Source organism: Emys orbicularis, chromosome 4, assembly GCF_028017835.1.
Source record: "Emys orbicularis isolate rEmyOrb1 chromosome 4, rEmyOrb1.hap1, whole genome shotgun sequence".
Taxonomy (NCBI): domain Eukaryota; kingdom Metazoa; phylum Chordata; order Testudines; family Emydidae; genus Emys; species Emys orbicularis.
Genome location: NC_088686.1, coordinates 44,306,029 through 44,325,355, shown reverse-complemented (window position 1 = coordinate 44,325,355; position 19,327 = coordinate 44,306,029). Strand labels below are relative to the sequence as shown.

The 19,327-nt window shown below is 38.7% G+C and overlaps 1 protein-coding gene across 1 annotated transcript in view; it reads left to right on the top strand.

The window, feature by feature from the left end:
• YLPM1 (YLP motif containing 1) overlaps positions 1-17,532 on the top strand; it is a 60,665-nt gene extending 43,133 nt beyond the window's left edge. Inside the window, exons 12-21 of the mRNA XM_065402615.1 lie at positions 785-847; positions 1,271-1,390; positions 1,714-1,890; positions 2,147-2,230; positions 2,503-2,586; positions 4,125-4,211; positions 7,597-7,648; positions 13,199-13,329; positions 16,560-16,740; positions 17,129-17,532. Coding sequence (XP_065258687.1) covers positions 785-847; positions 1,271-1,390; positions 1,714-1,890; positions 2,147-2,230; positions 2,503-2,586; positions 4,125-4,211; positions 7,597-7,648; positions 13,199-13,329; positions 16,560-16,706 — 945 coding nt within the window. The 3' untranslated portion in view covers positions 16,707-16,740; positions 17,129-17,532. The remainder of the gene's footprint in view (positions 1-784; positions 848-1,270; positions 1,391-1,713; positions 1,891-2,146; positions 2,231-2,502; positions 2,587-4,124; positions 4,212-7,596; positions 7,649-13,198; positions 13,330-16,559; positions 16,741-17,128) is intronic.
• The last annotated feature ends 1,795 nt before the right edge of the window (positions 17,533-19,327 follow it).

Below are 19,327 nucleotides of genomic sequence, written 5' to 3'. Positions count from 1 at the left end.
TCTGAAGGCAACAAGCAGTGTTAAGGGGCCTGTATTCTGATACATTTCCCATATGCAGTATGCATGTTTCTAAAGCAAATCTCTGCCCCATCTAAAGCCATTGAATAATTGGTGAGCCCCAAAATGGGGAGCAGATTGAACATCTAAAACATGTTAATTTTTGGTGTTCTCATAGACCAAGTAAAAACTGCAGGAAATGGTTTGGAAAAAAAGCTGTGCAGGTTCACTTTGGGAGAGCTCCAAGAAGGCTTTGCTGATGATACAAATAGAATAACGCAACATAATCAGGTGGAATACATCTGAGATATAAACCTCTTGGATTTGGGAGTGCAAGAATAGGATTCCTATTAATTGACTATATTTATGTGTTTCAGAATTCTTTCTGAGAGCAATGTTTGACTGTGTGGTATGTGGGAGGGATGGCTTGGCCATATGCTGTATAGGGAGGGGAAGAAAAAGTTGGTGTACATACATTGGCAAAGGATTGTATAGTTAAGGTAGGCTCATACTACTAACTTTATTTTAACAAATTCTATTCAATCTTACATTATAGGGCCAGATCTTCAGCAGGTGTCTGCTGAGGTTATGGTTCCGACTGGGCACAATAAAAACAGTTAAGGAACATGTCATAGTGCTGGCTCTGTTTTGTGATTCTGTATCCAATGGGTTTGCAAGATTGTAAGCCAGAGCACGTTGGTTGGTAGATAGGCCACATCCCATACTCAGGGGTTCTGTTGAATGCAGCCCCAAAAGTCATCTTTCTCTCATGCTGTCTTTATATCAGATTGTCATCATAATGAGAGGATTGCCAGGCAGTGGAAAGACACATGTAGCAAAGCTCATCCGGGTAAGTAGATAAATACCTACTTTTCTATATGTTGCCAGACTCTTAACTGTAAAACATCAGCATATCTCTAGGAATGTGTCTCTACGTGCACACTTCTTCTCTCCTTTCCTTCTATTTGTCCAGTGCACGGGGAGATCATATTAGGTCAGTCCCTTGGAAGAAGCAGTCTTGGATCTGGAAACTCAGACTCTAATTGCTTTAGATTCTAGTTCTTCAAATGATTGGGTATCCCCTTCCAGAACTAGAGGGAAAGGCAGCTGGGATGACTGAAATAAAAATAAAGGTGTTCAGTTGCAGGAGATAGTAAAATGTTCTTTTCTTTATCTTACTGAATGTGGATCAGGTCACTGGGGTGTGCTCTGGGCATACTGAGGGCCCACATTATAGAATGGAAATGGAATTCCTTGGTTGTTTCCTTCCCAGGACAAAGAGGTGGAGTGTGGAGGACCTGCACCCAGAGTTCTCAGCCTGGATGACTATTTCATCACCGAAGTGGAGAAAGAGGAGAGAGACCCAGATACAGGGAAAAAAGTTAAAAAGAAGGTATACTCAGTTTGTGTCTCCATTGACTTAGATCTTTGCTTGAGAAAGGAAGGAAAGGTGTATTTTTAAAGGAGGCACATAACAACGTAATTACAATTAGGGCTGGAACCTGCTGTTTCGATGCAATGGTGTTCTTTTGAACAAGGCATTTCTACGTGTGGACAAATTAGAGATAATCTGTGGGCAAGTTCTTTAGAAATCTACTTGCACAGGGAAGTTTGCTTCTGCTGCCCTTATGCTCAGTGGTTGTGATATCAGGATTTGAACTCCAGACATTTTAGAACTCCTGCTTTCTCCTGACCTGCTTTTTGTCCTGGACCCAGGTGATGGAGTATGAGTACGAAGCTGATATGGAAGAGACCTACCGCACCAGTATGTTTAAAACTTTCAAAAAGACCTTGGATGATGGCTTCTTCCCTTTCATTATCCTGGATGCCATCAATGACAGGGTGCGCCATTTTGAGCAGTTCTGGAGTGCAGCGAAAACCAAGGGCTTTGAGGTAATGATGTCAGGAGGCATTCACAGTCACTAGTGCCTCTAAAACAATGAGCCCTCTTTAGGAAAATGAAACCAAATGGAACCCCCAGTCAGTCCTGCTGGTGTTTAGTATTAAATGCTCACTCATGTATCAGTGTATACATCTTCTGCATGTGCAGCTCACACGTACATTCACTCTATGGGAAAACTGCTTTAGATAATAACATATTAATTTCCTGATGAGTTTATGGTGTCTAATACTAATTTTCTCTTTCTAGGTGTATTTAGCTGAGATGAGTGCAGATAACCAGACTTGTGCCAAGAGGAATATCCATGGACGCAAGCTAAAGGAGATCAATAGGGTAACTGTATATAGAAGTGGAGTCACAGGGGTTATTGAAGTTAGATTTCTTTGGGCTTTCAGGTCCATTGATGTTGGTGAAACCTCATATTGTTTTAGAACAAATATATCCCTCACTCTTTTGAAGATGGGCCCGTATTCCCTGTGATTATTTCAGTAGGATAGCTGCAATATAACTGTACTCAAGAAAGATCTGTTCACTCCTGATCAAAGACCCACTTTTTCAATGTGGTGTGTTGTAGGAAGTGCTTTATTTTGTATGTCTCTTATTAGATGTCTGATCACTGGGAGACTGCACCACGTCACATGATGCGCTTGGACATTCGTTCTTTGTTGCAGGATGCTGCTATTGAAGAGGTGAGTGTCACTCTATTTGAATGAAGTGGAGAGTGTATGCATTTGTATTTATATTGAAAATGTAAATTACGGAAGCGAAGTTTTGTTATTATTTATTAAGTACCAGTAGTCTATTTAGCACTGTACAAACCAAATATTGTTAAGAATTACCCAGGCACAAGAACAACTTGAAGGATTTTACTGCTGCATTTGTGGAGACCATGCTCTCACTTCTTAAGAGAAGAGTGGAAGCTATTTTGTTCTCCACTGACTGTTGACTATCAGTTAAAGAGTATCTTTACCTTCTCTGAAGAAACTCAGCATTCCTGCAGGATTGTTGCAGCTGTGTAACTTATTTAATCAGTGGGGTCATAAGTTCGAAAAAATGTGAGCTTGGCAAAACCCCATTGATTCCTCCAAGTCCTTGCTTTGGGAAGTCCAGAGACTCTGTCACAGAAAACAAATATCTGGATCCAGACTATGTGGCTGGAGAGGAGTACTTTGAGAGAAAAGAGTGTTGCTCTCTGTGTACCAAGGGGAATTTACTTTGACATGCATCCTTGGCATTTTAGCTTTCTGTATTGCTGTAATCTTGTTAGTCAGATATTTTAGTAAGTCCAGAGATCTGGGACTACATTGGTGCACAAATCACGTACATTTTGAGTGCAGCACAGCTGTATGCTGACGTTAGAGCAGCTTTCATAGTGGGCTTAGAAACTCCTGAGCTGCGAAACTAGGAAAACAGAATTTATTCTTTTCAACTTAACAACTCAGGGTTCCTTACAAACCATGAGGTCAACAATTCATTTTCCAGTCTACAAATACTAACGCTCTTGAAACTAGTAATCTCAAAGCCTGAGCTCTCAGGAAGAGAGACTTGGGATTTATTCTATTTTAATATGGCCTTCCATTAATGGCATGAGGAGCTGCAGACCCATTGAGAAGGTTTTATATTCCTTGATGTATATGTGAACATCAGCAAAGAGATGGGTCCCAAAAAGTAATCAGTTATATGGGCAAAGTTGAATATGTGCATAAATTATTCCTGTATGTGATAATATTCCTCTGTTTTTTCCAAGGTATCTGTCACTCTGGTATCTAAAGTACTCCAAAGTAAAGACAGAGTATAGACATGTTGGCAGGTAGAGAGGGCATTTCCCAGTAGTATATAAGTTGCAAGTTTGGGATCCTTGTAGAGACTTGAGGTTTTGACATGAATTTGTGTATAGTTTGCGTGTGTGTAAAATGAGAGAATATCTTACTATTACAGGCTCCAGTAACACAAAAGGATATCTGTGGTGGAGAAGGTCTTGACTTCCCCTCACCAAATTCCCCGTTCTTTTCTGTGGCAAGAATAGAATCTGAAATGAAACCATTTCTGTAGGGAAGAAAATGGAGTCTGTCTCAATATATTGCACCAATATATTTGTCTGAATAAATCCCCTCATTCTATTCTCTCTTTGTTGGAGTTTGGGGTCTACTCTGCACTCTTTGGATAAGCAAGTAATACTTAGAAGTCAAGCAGTGCAGCATAATTCTGTGCGTGTGTTTTGGACTAGGTGGAGATGGAGGATTTTGATGCTAATATTGAAGATCAGAAAGAAGAATCCAAGAAAGATACCGCAGAGGAAGAAGAAAGCGAACTGGTAGGAGATACCTCACCCATCTCCAACAAAGTGTATTTTATTAAAATAACTAAAATCGAGTCTAACTGTTATAAATCCCAAACCTCTGCCACTCCCAGGAGTGTAATGCTAATACATACATTGTTTGTGATTAATTTCTTATGCATGTCTGAGAGGATTTTAGTACTAAATCTTGGTCTGTTTTTCTTAATTGATTTAAAAAAATTCAGGACTATATTTACTATGAATAGGAATAGTATTCTCATCCAAGCATGGTACCATGCTCCAGGCACACATCTACAAGCTACAACCTCTGGAGCCTGCTTTTTGTAGACAATTCAAGTTGAAACGTCTCAGGTGGGGAAGGGGAAAGCACATGTACTGTTACATATGGAAGACGTGCAGAAACCATGTGGTGCGAACAGAGTTTATTTAAGCTTAGCTTACTTAAACTTGCACTGTCTTACAAACTCTTCTTGACTAAAGTAGTGTCTGACACCACTTAATGCTGTACTTATCTCTTAGAAAGTTTTGGGAATAAGCATGTCGTCTTTGCCAAAGTGCACTCTCTTTGGTTGCTAATAATAGCTGATTACTCAGTCTTGAGGAGGTATATCATTCAGATAACTGAAACCTGGAGAGTGGGCTTTAAGCTTGGTTTTATTTGCTAAATATTTAAAAGGCCATGATGGCTTATTAAATAAATGTAACTTCTTGGAGCTGTATCTACTCATTGCTTGATGAATTGTACGTGCCAAATCCTGGCTCCCACTACCAAAGAGCTAAATTGCAATTAAAAAACAGTAACAGTGATTCTGAGAGACACTGAGGCCTTTTTCCTGATGAAAGCTCACTATTCCTTAGGAATGGGGTCAGCACCGATAGTTTCTAGAAGAGAAAGGAAATATAAAATTTAAAGAAAAAATCTCCGTAGTCAGAGTAGAGATTAATAAACCTTTTTTCTATTGATATGACTCATTTATTCTCTTTACTAAGTTATCCTTTGACAGAGAGAATAAGTCTGAATAAAGTGTGATCAGGAGTTCCATCTAAAGACACTTCACTGTTTGCAGGAACATGGCTATTAACTTCTGATTGCCTGGAAATGGGCCATACTTAAAACAGATATTAGTGTCTTTAGTTTTCAGGAGCGCCCTGTATAAAAATGTGTGTGTGTGTGTGTTTCCATTATGCAATACATATAACCACAGATTTGAGTTGCATAAATCAAGGAGAAAGCAGGGGGTTGAAAATTGAGCAAATTATTAATTAAAAACAGTCCAGATATAAATATGGCTTCCATTCAGAAACGCAAGAGGAAAAGCAGCAAAGTTATCTACTACAGTTCATCTCTGCTACTCTCTGATGTGGCCAATGTCAGAGAGAGGCATGCCAGACTAATACAGAAAGGTGGAACAGTCCACTGTCTTTGACATCTGTTGTCTTTTTGAGAGCAGTTGGTGTGAGTTCTTGCATTCATTTTGTTACACTTCCATTTTGCCCTCGGAGAAGGAGGGGTCAGAAGCACCTACCAACTGACAAATGTCCCTGAGAGACTGTCTTGCACCAAAAGGTGACATCTGAATCTTGTCTTATACTAACTGAAGAAGGAGGATATGGTACAGATTCAGCACACAGTACACAGGGCATTTAATTCACACCATCATATAGGATGACCAGATGTCCCGATTTTATAGGGACAGTCCTGGTATTTGGGGCTTTGTCTTATATAGGTGCCTATTACCCCCCACCCCCCGTCCTGATTTTTCACATTTGCTATCTGGTCACCCTACCATCATAGTCACTCATATGTTGATATATCAACTCTACTGGATGCTTTGAATAGTTGAAAAAAAACCTTTCTTTTCTGTGCTTGATGGTATGAAGTATTGACATTTTTAATTCAGTGTTGTTGTCAGCATATTGGTAAAACTAGTGCAAATAGCACAGTATTCCATAAAATGCAATGTTCTAGTAGTAGATGAGCTTTTGAACAGGTTTTAATGCACAACTTACTAAAATATTTGATGTAAATATACATGTTCATTACAGTGTAATATTACAACACAGATGACTTAGTTTCTACTAAACACATATTTGATTTAAAAAACTACTTGCAAATTAAAATACATAATCTGTTGTAAACTAAAAATCATTCTTAAAATGCTGAAACTACAACTGGATAAAAGTTAGAATGGTATAAAAATTCAGAAGAGTCATGCTGTGGTGTATGTAAATACAATATATGCAACAGCAGCATCTCTCTCTAGAATGATATACTCTAATCTAGTAGTCAGCCTGTATAGTGCCAGTATACCCTAATATCTATAGAGAAAGCTTATAAAGAGAGTAGAAATGGAGTTTAGTGTAATAAAATTGATCTAAGGATTGGGACTAATCTCTTGCTGAAACCTGTTTATAGGGATGCTTACCCCTTTCTAGAGAGAATAATACTTATAACAAGTTTCTCATACAATATGTTTCAATATGTTGGTTTTTTAATATGACTACATAGAATCATTAAATAGTATAACAATTTAAGCAGCTGAAACTGGAGTATGTGAGAGATCATGGACAAATAGTATAACTAAATCCTTACTGAGAAAGCACTGTAAAATGGAAATACCATAAAAGAATAATCAAGTGGATACTTGCAGAATTTAAAATTTTGAGTCACATGGAATAAAGTAGCTGGATACTTTATTACATATAAAATGCGTTCTTTCTGTTATTGATACAATAGTTGTATTTGTATGACCAGCAATGTTTGAACTATGATACATTTGCAGTTTTTCAATAAGCAACTTTTTTTAGTGTTTATATCTCATGATTCAACAAAATCTAACTCTAATTTAAACTGGTAAAACCTTTTTTATAAAAAAGGATTTACCATTTAATGTTAGAGTCCATACTAAGTTGACTTTGCATACTAAATTTTTGTTTGTTCCTTTAATAGGAATATTCAGTGAAGTCTGGCTGTAGTGAATTGTTCTGGAAATACATTCTTAAGAGCATATGGCTAATGTAATTTTTTTGCAGTTGTATTTGTAGTGCGTTGAATAGTCTCAACACCTGATAATTTGTTACAAAACCTGTGCCACTTTGGGTAATATAATGTAACTTTGCACACATTTTCAGTACTATTGCTATCTGTTAAATTTGTTCTGTGTTTGCAGAAGCAGCACTCTTGTAGCAATGCAAAAGAGCCACTAAAAGCACTGAATATAAAGTGGATATAGAAGTTCTGAAGTATCTAGTAACTGGTTTCCCTTAGTTGCTAACTGTGAATTGCACTTTACCAAAAGAAATGTTTTAAGCTCCCATTATAATGCTTTTTCCAGTTCAAAAGTGATGTGTGTGTGTGTGTCTCTCTAATCCTTCGAGCTTCTCTCTGTGTGTGATTTAGGGATACATTCCGAAAAGCAAATGGGAGATGGACACTTCTGAGGCAAAGCTAGGTGGGTATTTTTTTTTTCCTGTTTTCTATAGTTGGTATCTGATGGTATGTGCAGAACTTAAATTTGCTTATTTGTGATGTTTTTCTTGCCAAAGACCGAATGGCTTGTATTGGTCTCATAGATATGTATGTGAATCTACAAGACATTTCTCTTCCATGTAAAACGTAGGTTCTCTCTTCTGCGATAGTAAAGGTAGAGATAGTCTAATGTTCCTAGCCATAGCTGTTTTACACACTTTGACATAGAGGACACATTTCCATACTGATGCTCATCCACCTGTTCAAGGAAAGTAGTTTGTTTAAAAAGAAAAAAAATGCAATATTTCATTCGTCCTCTATGTTGTAAATAGGCAACTGAATCCATTCACAATACACCACATTCGTATTCGTGCTGCATACATTTTTTTCTTAAGTCTAAATTTTCAATTGAAAAAGTGTGTCTGTCTTGCAATATAGGTGTCGTGCTGGCTGAAGGACAGGCTGGTGTACCCTACTCCTTCCATTTTCATTCAGTTTTACTAAGGCATCACAAAGGGGTTACAAACATAAATACTATACCTTATCCTGCTTCTGTTTTATATGTACTTTTTTTGAGCCAACAGGAGAATATGGTTAATTTAATAATCAAGGAGAGAGAGTTTTTCCTTAAGAGAAATGTTTAGTAGGGAACAGTACTGGAGAACCGTCCAAAACTGTCATGTGACCAGATAGCACAAGCTCCATACTCTGAACCTGGTTCTGAATGATCCAGTCATAAATACTTCCTTTCAAAGACCTAGATATAAAAATTACCGTCAGCTGTTCAAATGAAATTCCTTGAGAGTTGTGGGACACTTTTCAGGGGATTCAGAATGGAACTTTCTGGAGTAGAAGGAGATGATTTTAACTCCACTACCATGCTCATTAATGTTGCTGTGCTGCTAGATGTTATCGGTTATAACTGATATTTCCATCAAAATCAGCAAGAGAAATGCAGGCACAAGGCCAAGTGATGGAGCATGTGTGCATGCAAAGGAATTTCCATTAATATGCAACTTTTGAGCAACAATGTTTCTTTCAGGAATGGTACTGATCTTTGAACGAACCTGCGTAAAAGGATCACTTTCAGTCACCTTTACGATAAAATAATAGATATCTGAAAGGGGATGTGTAGTGTAAATTTCAAAGAGAAAGTTCACTACATATAACTGCTTAACCCTCTGGACTGTGAGTCTGAGTATGGGATACATGCCTCTGTATTCTTGTTTTCAAACCCTAACTGCATCATAGAAATGGCACCAGAAGACTGTTTACATAAATGGCCTTTTGTCGCCTTCTGTTTGACTGCTTTGCTGTAGCATCTCTTCTGCTGCCACGTTCTCTTGATGAGCCGTTGAAATCCTGATGGAACATCTAGACTTCCTGATACCCTCAGCACCGCTGGATGAGCCTTTTCTCAGTATCTGAGGCCTATCAAACAGCTAAGCAAATAAAGATGAAACTCATTCCGAGGGTTGTGTGCATTCTTGCTGTAGAATTCACAACCCTGGTACATTGTTAAGCTTATTTCTTAGAGCTTGCCGTGATAATTTTAAAGAAATGTTGCTTTGGAAATCATAGCATAAAATACTGTGTGTGTGGTTAAAAAATTCAAAGTTGTTGGTTATCGTGTTATATTCCAAATAACTCTTGTTTTTAATTAAATGTGCATAAGAGGAACGGAAGTGTCCCATTACACACACCTAACATTTTTAAACCCCTCCCCCCAAAAAAAATCCCTCAATTACACACATTTTACAAATGTCAAATACAGAAGCCTAAAATATGTATGATACATAGAACAATTAAACTGTTTTAAATATATATCATTCTTTGTGTAGCATCCCCAGCAAAACTGAGTATGGGCTGCAGCAGAAACTAACAAATAGAGGTTTTTAAAATACCCTCCCACCCCCATTGTTAAATCTCACTAATAAAAAATAGAAGCAAAACAATTGTTTTTATAATATGCTTTCTGGGTCATAAATCCAAACTATAAAAGTAATATAGGATCATCTCCACTTAACCCAAATATGTACAAATAAATGTATAATAAACTGCAAGGTTAAACTCCTTACAAAATGACTGTGTTAGCCACTGCTCTTGACATCAGCTGTACACATTTCTTGTAACTAGCTTTCATCAGGAACTCCGCTAACAGGACACCAGTATTCCACAGTCACCATGTCCTGTTGATAAAGAGGTCTCACCCTGGAAACAGACTGAATCTATCCCTGTTTTGATATAAATAGCCCCTTCCCCAATAAGACTAAATTCTACAAAAAGCTATAGAAAAAAACAAATGTACTAAAAACAGGTATTATATTGCTACAAAGAGCCCTAAATCCCATTGTAATGGATGCTGTTTCCTAGAAGATTGCTCTATAAATTCAGGCATTGTCAGCCAAAACTGTGGTTAAAAAACCTTGCATTTTGGGACTTAAAAGTGATTATATCTGATCCATCCTAGGATTTCCAGGGTAATGCTTGGTGAGCCATAGTTATTCCTAAGAGTCCATTTCAGCAGTGACTGATTAGAACTGTATACTAAATGGTATGTAAAGCTGTAATATAGATTTGTTGTTCCAGATTTGGGTTGTTTCCTGGGAGATGCTGGCCTGTCCAGCATGTTTACACCCCGTAGACAGGCTTTTACAGAGGTGCAAGGGTTTAAAGGCAGAATCTTAAGCCAAATACATTTCTTTGGTGGATTGGTTCACCCAAATCACTTGGCAGCTACAAATTCTGTTGTGCTTTCTATTTTTATTTATAAATATTGTTACAGATACAACAGAATTTTACTGGCTACAGTGTGTCATGGAGAATGTCTGAAATGTTGAGCTTTTGGCTGAACATACTTGTGACAGTCACCAAGAACATGAAAATCTCCTTGCCTCAGAGTTCTTGCTTTGGTTAATATTTATTCTGGCAGGGATGGTACATTCCTCTTCTGAATACTGTGCCCCTGCATACTGCTGCCCATTTTCCATACATGTTCTGGATACAAGCACAGCCACATTTTCGTTTAAAATGTAACTACTGCTATATCAGTGTGCCCTTCTGTATTTGTGCAGCAAGTTCTTCCATTTACAGATTACAGAAATGGGCTAATGCTTGTTGTCTTGATTGATGTACAATTGCCTCTTTGAGTATATTATTTAAAAGTATGGTTTAATAGTACAATGTTCAGACCTCAAAGAAGGGGAGACTAACTTCACAATATCTGAAGTTTTATCTGCACTGTAAAACTTTATTCTAGGATGCAAATAACATTTCACTCACTCCACTATCAGTTGTTGCATAAAAAATATGAAAACCATTTCTTTCCATAACTACCATCGCGGGCTCCATATTACAGAGTGAAACCTCGTCTCATAACAAGGAACCCTTCTGAGTTGATGTGCCGAGAATCTTTGCAATAGGACTTTGAGAATGCTTCAAGGAGTGTCTGCTCTGGGGGCACCTCTGGACATACCTTGAAGTACCACGGCATGGATGGAAGCAGATCTCCGTGGAAGGGCAGCCAACTTCAAACACAAAAGGAGATTAAATTTAAAAACATACTCTATACTGAGATAATGGAATCCTTAAAAGGAGGATTATTCAAACTGACAGTGCAGTCCTTAACTCACCTTTTTACATTTGAGTGTTGCAAAACTTTCAGGTACCGATTTGCAACTCTTGTCATACACAGGCGAAGTGGGAGAATTAACTCTTTCATGCTGGTGATCAGATGTGCTTACTACTTGCACATTGCATCAGAAAATTCTGATTTGCAGTGGGAAAGTGTTGATATGACTGCCATATCAGAGTTCCTCGACTTCTCCATTTGTCACAGTTTAAATGTTCCTAAATGTGTGTGCTGCTCTCCTTTTCAATGCTGTTTATTCTGGAGCCCCTTATGATAGCAGTGGTCTCTGAGTAATTTGTGAACAATACTAAATGGGCTTGGAAGTACCTTTACTGCTGGAGCAATATAAAGGAATTTCCCATGCCTAGAGTTTCTCTCCTGAAAGGAGATGGCATCTCTCTATGGAGCCGTAGTTACAAATTGGGCATATTTGACTTTGCATTAAGTTTCTTCTTTTATTCTTTGTAACTATTAGCACTTCAGGAAAGCAGATACAGCTGTTCTGTGTTGATTTTTAACTGTAGTGTCTTTGTGGAGGGGGTTCGAAAATGCTTTGCTTGGGCAGATGAAAGATTTGAATCTGTCCCAATTAAATGGGGCATAATGGATTCTTGAAAATTCTAGCATTGAATGAGGGAGGGATTACTTTATTGTTTGGCATGTGAAGTTTTACTGAAGTATGCACAAGTCACCATTCGTTTTTTTTTGTTTTGCATGACCTCCAGTACTACTCTGCTCTTTGCTATTTTAAATAAAACAAAATTCATCTACGTACTGAAATTCTTTGGATGCACATTTTTAGACTGTCCTTTTCTGTTGCCCAGCAAATAGGCTGCTTTGTATTTGATTCGTTTCAGAGATCTCCTGTTGGCCAATTTAATAACATTAGTGACTTCTGAGCTAGTGTCACTGTCATCACTGGCAACGGTTTACAGAGAACACCAAATAACTGTAAAAAGTCACTCTACATATACTTTAACATGGCAATGATTATAGAAATTGTTTAAAATATAGGAGTAACAAACTTACAACATGACATTATGAACCAGTGAATAAACACCAACGGAAAAAAATATTTTTAGCTCTGTAAAGCCAGTTTCATATCTTTGCACCTATTAATCCTTAACCTTATGTACTTTGTCTCATTACCACTAGCAATCTGCTTCGAATAAGTGGCCAAAAAGAGGAAGTTCTTATAATTCAATAAATGTCATCTTGTTTCACCTCATCTCTCAGGCTGGTCACTCTGGTTCAGTAAGCAACAGAAGAAAAAAGTGACTTTTGGACAAACTTACTTCTAGAGCATTCATGTGTGTGTGACCTCTCACACCATGAATAATACCAGATTCTGAGTCTTTCTGCAGTCCCAGGATTTTGTGTTTAGTAGAAGCATACTTCAAAAACTGCTTACTTATACAGTCCTTAGTAGGTCTAACAGTTTGATGGACACCAAGTTCCTGATATTGCATGTTATACTATGTTTGACACAGTATTAAACCCAACACTGGAAGAAAATGTGTGGCATTAATATTGTGTTAAACTGCAGAATAGATGGGACTGCCATTCCACCAACAGCTTCCAGCAGCAGTGTTATGCCTGCTGAGCATGGACTCTGAATGATGTGAACTTCCAGGAAGATACATTTTCCTCCCTCATACAAACAACAACAGTGTTACTGACAAAATTAATATGAAAGATAAATAAAAGTTGGCAATGGGGGTGAGTCTTTAGAGTTGAAACAAACTAGAGATCATTCCACTCATCAACACAATCTGGATGTGCAAGTTCTGCTGCTGTGAAATACAGACTCATTCTTTTGAAAGTGTTCCCCCTCTCATCTTGTTTGTGTGCCTTTTACACAAATTTTCTCCTTTAACGCTGAGGCTCTGTGTTTGTTCTCAGACAAGCTGGATGGCTTGCGGACAGGCACAAAGAGGAAACGTGATTGGGAAGCAATTGCCAGCAGGATGGAGGATTATCTTCAGCTTCCAGATGACTATGATACACGTGCTTCTGAACCTGGCAAGAAGAGGGTAATAAACTTCATTAGTGCTTAATATCTCTAAAGGACTCATATAGCATTCTCTCTGTGGAACATAGTCTGCACCATTCATTCAGTGTGCCTGCATACAGGACCAGTGTGGACTCATTGCTTCATTTCATTATCCCATTAGATGCCATGGCAGACTGTTTTTAAGGACATGGTCTTCCAAACACATACAGATTTGATATGATAAAATGAGCCATTGAAGATAGTAAAGATTAACAGCATATGTCTGATTTTGAGAGTTAGCAAAAAGATATGCCGTCCTTAAGGAAACATTCTATATAAAGATGCAGACTTTCAAGAGAAGTCATGGAGATGGGTATTCTGTGTATGGTGTATGTTTTGCGGGGGCACAAAAGGTATAGTATATAATGCAGAAAAGAGGCTAGGAAGTTTGTACTGTGTGTTGTATATGAGAGAAGAGGAAAATAAAATGGGTGTTATATATGTGACTATTATGATCTGTTAAAGTTAATCCATTTTTGTAGTAGGCTTTGTAACAAGGGTAGTGAAGGAAACAGCATGTGTTCTTAAATTCAGGGCAGGTTCAGTCTGAGTGATTTTCTTTGGAAAAGTAGGTTATGTATAAATAAAAATTGATCCTTTATCATCCCTGAATGTGTGCTGCTGCTTGAAATACTTCTATGAATGGAAAGTAAAAATGCACGGAGACACAAGAATGTACAAATGTGCATGAGCATCACTTAAAATAATAATCTACCATAAAATTAGGTATCTTAGAATTAAGGTTGCTTAATTATATTTCCTGTGAAGACAGTCACTAAAAATCAAGGAAACTGACAGTAAAGTCATTTACAGCTATAGTCAACCAACTTGCGTCTTACTCCCCTAAGCATCAATAGAATATAGTCTGAGTCTTCAGCTCAACATCAAACTCCCTTTTAATTCCAACATACATCCAATAACCCAAACTCTAATCTCAGCAAGATTAAGCTATATTATTCCCTATAGATTTGTATAATCATAGTGTCTATACTAATTGAGCATGGAAAAATGAGGTTGAAGTGCAGGTTGTGCATTTCAGAGGGAATGGGAGGAACTGGTTGTATACATTGTGGTTAGTTGTATGTTAAAACTGACAGAGTTTGATATGGAGTTGAGGAGTTTGTAATTGTGTTTGGGTGATAAGATGTAAGTTGAGGTTGGTGTGGATGTTAACACTGAACTTTCTAGTGATATCCTTAATTTTTAATGATCATGTTCATAGAAAATGCAATTGAGCAACCTTTACTCTAAGCTAATTTTTGTGGAGCACATGTTTGATTTTTTTAAAAGTGTAGGTAGATGGATGAGGGGGTTAGTTTTGGCCAGTTGATCTGGGAGGAGTGGAGGTATTATGGAGTTTTTGGCAAGAAGATAAGATGGAGGTTGTGGACCAGGAATGGGTTTAGCAGGAGAGTGATACTCAGTGTGAGTTTGTGCAGGGTGGCTAGAGGGAAAAATAAGTCTGGAGAAGAGGACCCGAGGTTTCTTCTGGTGAATGTCTTATGGTTTAACCACTTCCTCACAAACCGTAAGAGATTTTCAGAGGTGAATGGGATTTGAGGGGGGGAGCAAGGCTGGGTAGCAGCTCTCCCTAGTTCCATCCCCACCAGGGCTCCTGTGTCGCTAAGCAAGGAAATACTCTTTACATTTATTAACATTTTATTTGTATAAATATAAACATTTATACAAAATTAGTGGTAATAGAAATAAATGTAAAAGTTATTTCCTTGTACATTGGGTTAGCAGAATGAGGACATTAAACTAAGTAGGTTGGGGAACTGGGCTAGTAAGTGAGGGGTGGGCATTGGGGCCAATGAGTCAGCAGAAATCGGGATTGGAGGGCAGGATGGGGAAGAGATTTGTTCTTGAGGGTATGTCTGCACAGCAAAGAAAAACCCAAGGCTAGACTGTGTCAGCTGACATGGGCTTGTGGGGCTCAGGCTACAGTGCTATTTCATTGCTGTGTCGACTTCCGGGCTCAAGAGCTCTGGGACCCTCTCACCTCGCAGGGTGCTAGAGTCTGGGATCCAGCCCGAGCCTGGAAGTCTACACAGCAGTGAAACAGCCCGCAGCCTGAGCCCTGCAAGCTCAAGTCAGCTGGCATGGGCTAGCTATGGATTACCCGTTGCTGTGTAGACATACCATGAGTTGCCTGCAGATACTGCTTCTCTAGCCCTATCATCACTCTTCCTGCCTTGTGTCCTGGTTACAACCCTCCCATTAGTTGCTTTTATGCCCTCTTCTCTTTCCCTCCCCCCCCCCATTCCATATATGCACGTATGTGTGGGTGAGAAGGTGACTGCAGAGGTCTGAACAGATCAGAGATGAAGATTGTGAGTGACTTTAAGAAGCCTTAAAGGAGGAAGTGGCAGTTGTCAAGGTGGGACGGGACATAAATGAGCAGCTTAGCACAGTGGGTGAGGTAGTGGAAAGGTTCATCCAGAAATGTGTCATAGAAGCCAAAGATAGAAAAGAACTATTTATTGTGACTCTCCTTCAGTCAGTGCAGGATTGTTCCCTACAGTGTATCTTCTTCTACTTTGTCCAGTCTAGTTTTAAATGTCTCCAGTATGTAATTAAGCTTACAAGGTAGATGCAGAGAAGGATTATAGTTATGAAAAAATTGTAGCTCAACATTGTGGTATTGTGTTCTCTGTGCCATTTCATTTGGGACCAGGAGAATACTGACTCGCACACACTACGGTGGTGAACACTAAGAAGTAAGCCTATGTAATCCTTCCTTACAGAAGCACTGTTGTGTTCTGTGGCTTTCCCCCAGTATCCCTCAATCCCTTCACACAGAAGAATACTTTCCAGTGGTCTCTTGTCTTCCTCTTGTTTCCTGTGAGCAGTAGGCATCCAGCCATATTCTTCCTCTAAGCCTTAGAATAAATGCAGCCACTATGCTCTGACTCACAGAATTATTAGTGTTAAAATGGAAAAGACTTAATCATCTAGTCCATCCCCCAGCCAGTGCAAGATTTTTCTCTACTCTGAGATACATTCAGGACATTCCCTTTTAAATGATGTAATTGGGGGAACATCCACTGCTTCCTTTGAGAGAATGATTTGGGTCTTCAGTTTCAGAACCAAAATGATTGAGTGCAGGTTTAGAATTTTCTTTGTACACTAGTCTGTGAGGGAAAGGCCTACTAGTGTTCCAGTGTTTATTCTTGAAGGACTGTGTTACTGACATTGTGTTCTTCATAGGTGAGGTGGGCAGACCTAGAAGAAAAGAAGGATGCAGACAGGAAGAGGGCCATTGGTTTTGTGGTTGGACAAACGGATTGGGAGAAGATCACAGATGAAAGTGGTCATCTTGCGGAGAGAGCCCTCAACCGCACCAAATATATCTGAGACAATTATTATATGGAATTTTTGTACCTTTAAGGTAAGTGTTCCACCATTATACAAATTTAGTCTCACTGTTTTTTAAGAGTTGAGGATGAGATTAAAGCACACACATTGCTAGGGTTCTCCCTCCAGATATTCTTGTTTGGGGCCTTGAATGGTAGGTGGATTTGTCAGTTGTGCACATTCCTTGGTGTGTAATCTCCTGTGTGTAGCATCTCAGGATTGAAGGAAAAGGGGTATCAGCCTTCAAAATCTCCAAGCATTGTCAGTAATAAGAGTGTAGGTGTTCATGATAAGGACAACTGGAATATATGTCAGCTGGATACCTAGTTCTTCCAATTCCAGATTCTACATTATTGTATTTGAATTCTGACCATTTTTATTGCTACATTTCTCAGTGTAACAGACTTTTCTTTTCTTTACAGGCCATTTACTTTGAGGAGAACTGAACCTGGCGTGGCATGAGCATCCTACATGGATCATGTCACTACCATCTTCACAGCTTTTTGTTTCTTTTGTTGTTTTAGTTTCTGAAAGTTCCTTGAAATATTGGCAGGTGATAACCAGTGTCCCCAAAAGACATACAATTCTGCTGCACCTAAGCGAGAGAGTTTTCATTTTAATATTTTTTGGAGGGGAGGGGGGAGGGTCAGTAGTTTTAGCTGCTATGCGTGGGGTAGGGTGGAAAAATTAGGCAGAGAATGTTTCCTCCACTGTACTGCAACAGAATGTCTGTATCACCTTTGCTTTGTGGCCATTCTCGTTTTATACTGTACGTACCTTGTAGCTTATTGTACTAGGAAGCAGAACAATAAACTTTCACTATAAACCCAGTGAGTTTGGTGGGCCATACAGCATGGGCCTTTCTCTTGGTGTTTGTTTTATCTTTTAAATGTGGTCTGTCTTCACATGTTGACAGAATGTTCAAAATCGCCGTCATCTGGAAGAGGCATCATGCTTCTCTTTGAGTGCATGTCTTACCTGGGGACTCCAGGAGCCACCTGCTCTCCTCTTTGTAGCCAGCTGTTTTTTTAGGCCTTGGCTCTTGTTGGCCTACAGTAATTTTACATCTTCTCTGTCATCTTGGAGGGCAGCTGCTCTTCGAAGTGTTTTCTGGATTGTTAGTTTCTCAGCTGTTTTAAATTTCCATTGCTACCTGTGGGTTTGAATTTAATTCTGTGGTACTGAAATACTCCAGGTAGTAATGTGGAGTGTGAAAAAAGTTCCTTTATTGCTGAGTTTGAAATTAAACCAAGTAATGGAAAACTGTGAATGTGGGAAGCCCTCTCAATGGGAGCCCAGAAAGTCCCTGTGGTCACAATAGGTCATGTTGTCTATTCGACTCCCCATCAATGCATATTCATTCCCTTCACAAAATTTAATTTCACTTAAAAGAAGTAGTGAAAACTTTCAGATCTAGAACTAAAGGATGCCTTGGTCTGGCCAAGAAATGGGCTTCACTTGATGTAAAAGATGGATTAAATAATTGTCCAAGTTGAGAACAACGGGGTAGGAGCTTTATGTACAATATCATTTGTCTCATCACTGATGCACAGTATTACAGATTTGCTAATGAGCAAGTTGAATAGATCATTTTTGTTCTTTCTGGGTTTCCAAACCAAAGGCTTATGTTAAGACTTGTATGGAAAGAGAACATGCTAGATTATCTGAAAAATGTCTTAGTTGATGGTGAATTATTTGAAACTGCTGTCCTGTATACTTTTGAAGAAAGTGAAATTCTGAAAGCTTCTTCTGTGCTCCCTGCTGCTCTGCTGAGTGATTACATTGCAAATTGCTTCTAAGTTTATTAACCAATCAAGACTGATAAGGGCATTGTTTGGTACATTAAAGTAGAGCCATTGTTTGTAATATTGAATGGTTTATGTTTACCATTCTAATACATTTCTGTTTACTTGACATTTCTCAGCCTGATTCATTGTGTGCGAATGAAAGCTTTTCTCAGGGTGAACAACAGACTATCTGAATTTGACCTGAATGTATGTTTACATATAAGAAAATGAAGCTCCTTGAATGCAATGCTGTTACACCAGAAGGTAACAAATGTGGATTTGTGTGTACACATCCCATAATACAGCAGTATTTACTTTCTGTTTTTAAATGTTGCAAAGTACGGTCTTTGAATTCTCACAGAGTTGGCATTGCACAAAGCAGTAATTGCCAAGAACTCCAGGAAATCAGAGGGCTTTTGTGTCCTTATGGAGATCAGTCAAGGCTTGTCTCAAAGGAGTTACTTTCTCATTCCTCTGCATAGTGGCTACCAGAAAGATTCTGAGGCTACCAACTGGAGTCTGTTGTCCATAATAAATCTGGACTGCTGATGGTATTTCTTGAACCCATTTTGACTTCCTGTGCCATTTTGATGGGCTAGTTCTATATCCAGATGCTAAGAGCTGATGTTTTCATTATACCCTTCAGAATCAATCTGAATCAAGTTCTAACACTTTTCCTTCCCAGGATAAATAATTTTTCTGGAGTGTGCAAGAGTTATGGAAACAGATAGAGAGTGGCAGAGGGGATCACTGTGTCTCCTGTGTTCTCATGCAATTTGTAGCAGAACTGAGCAGCCAGCACCCAAGGAGGCCATGCTGTTTTTGTTCCCTTGG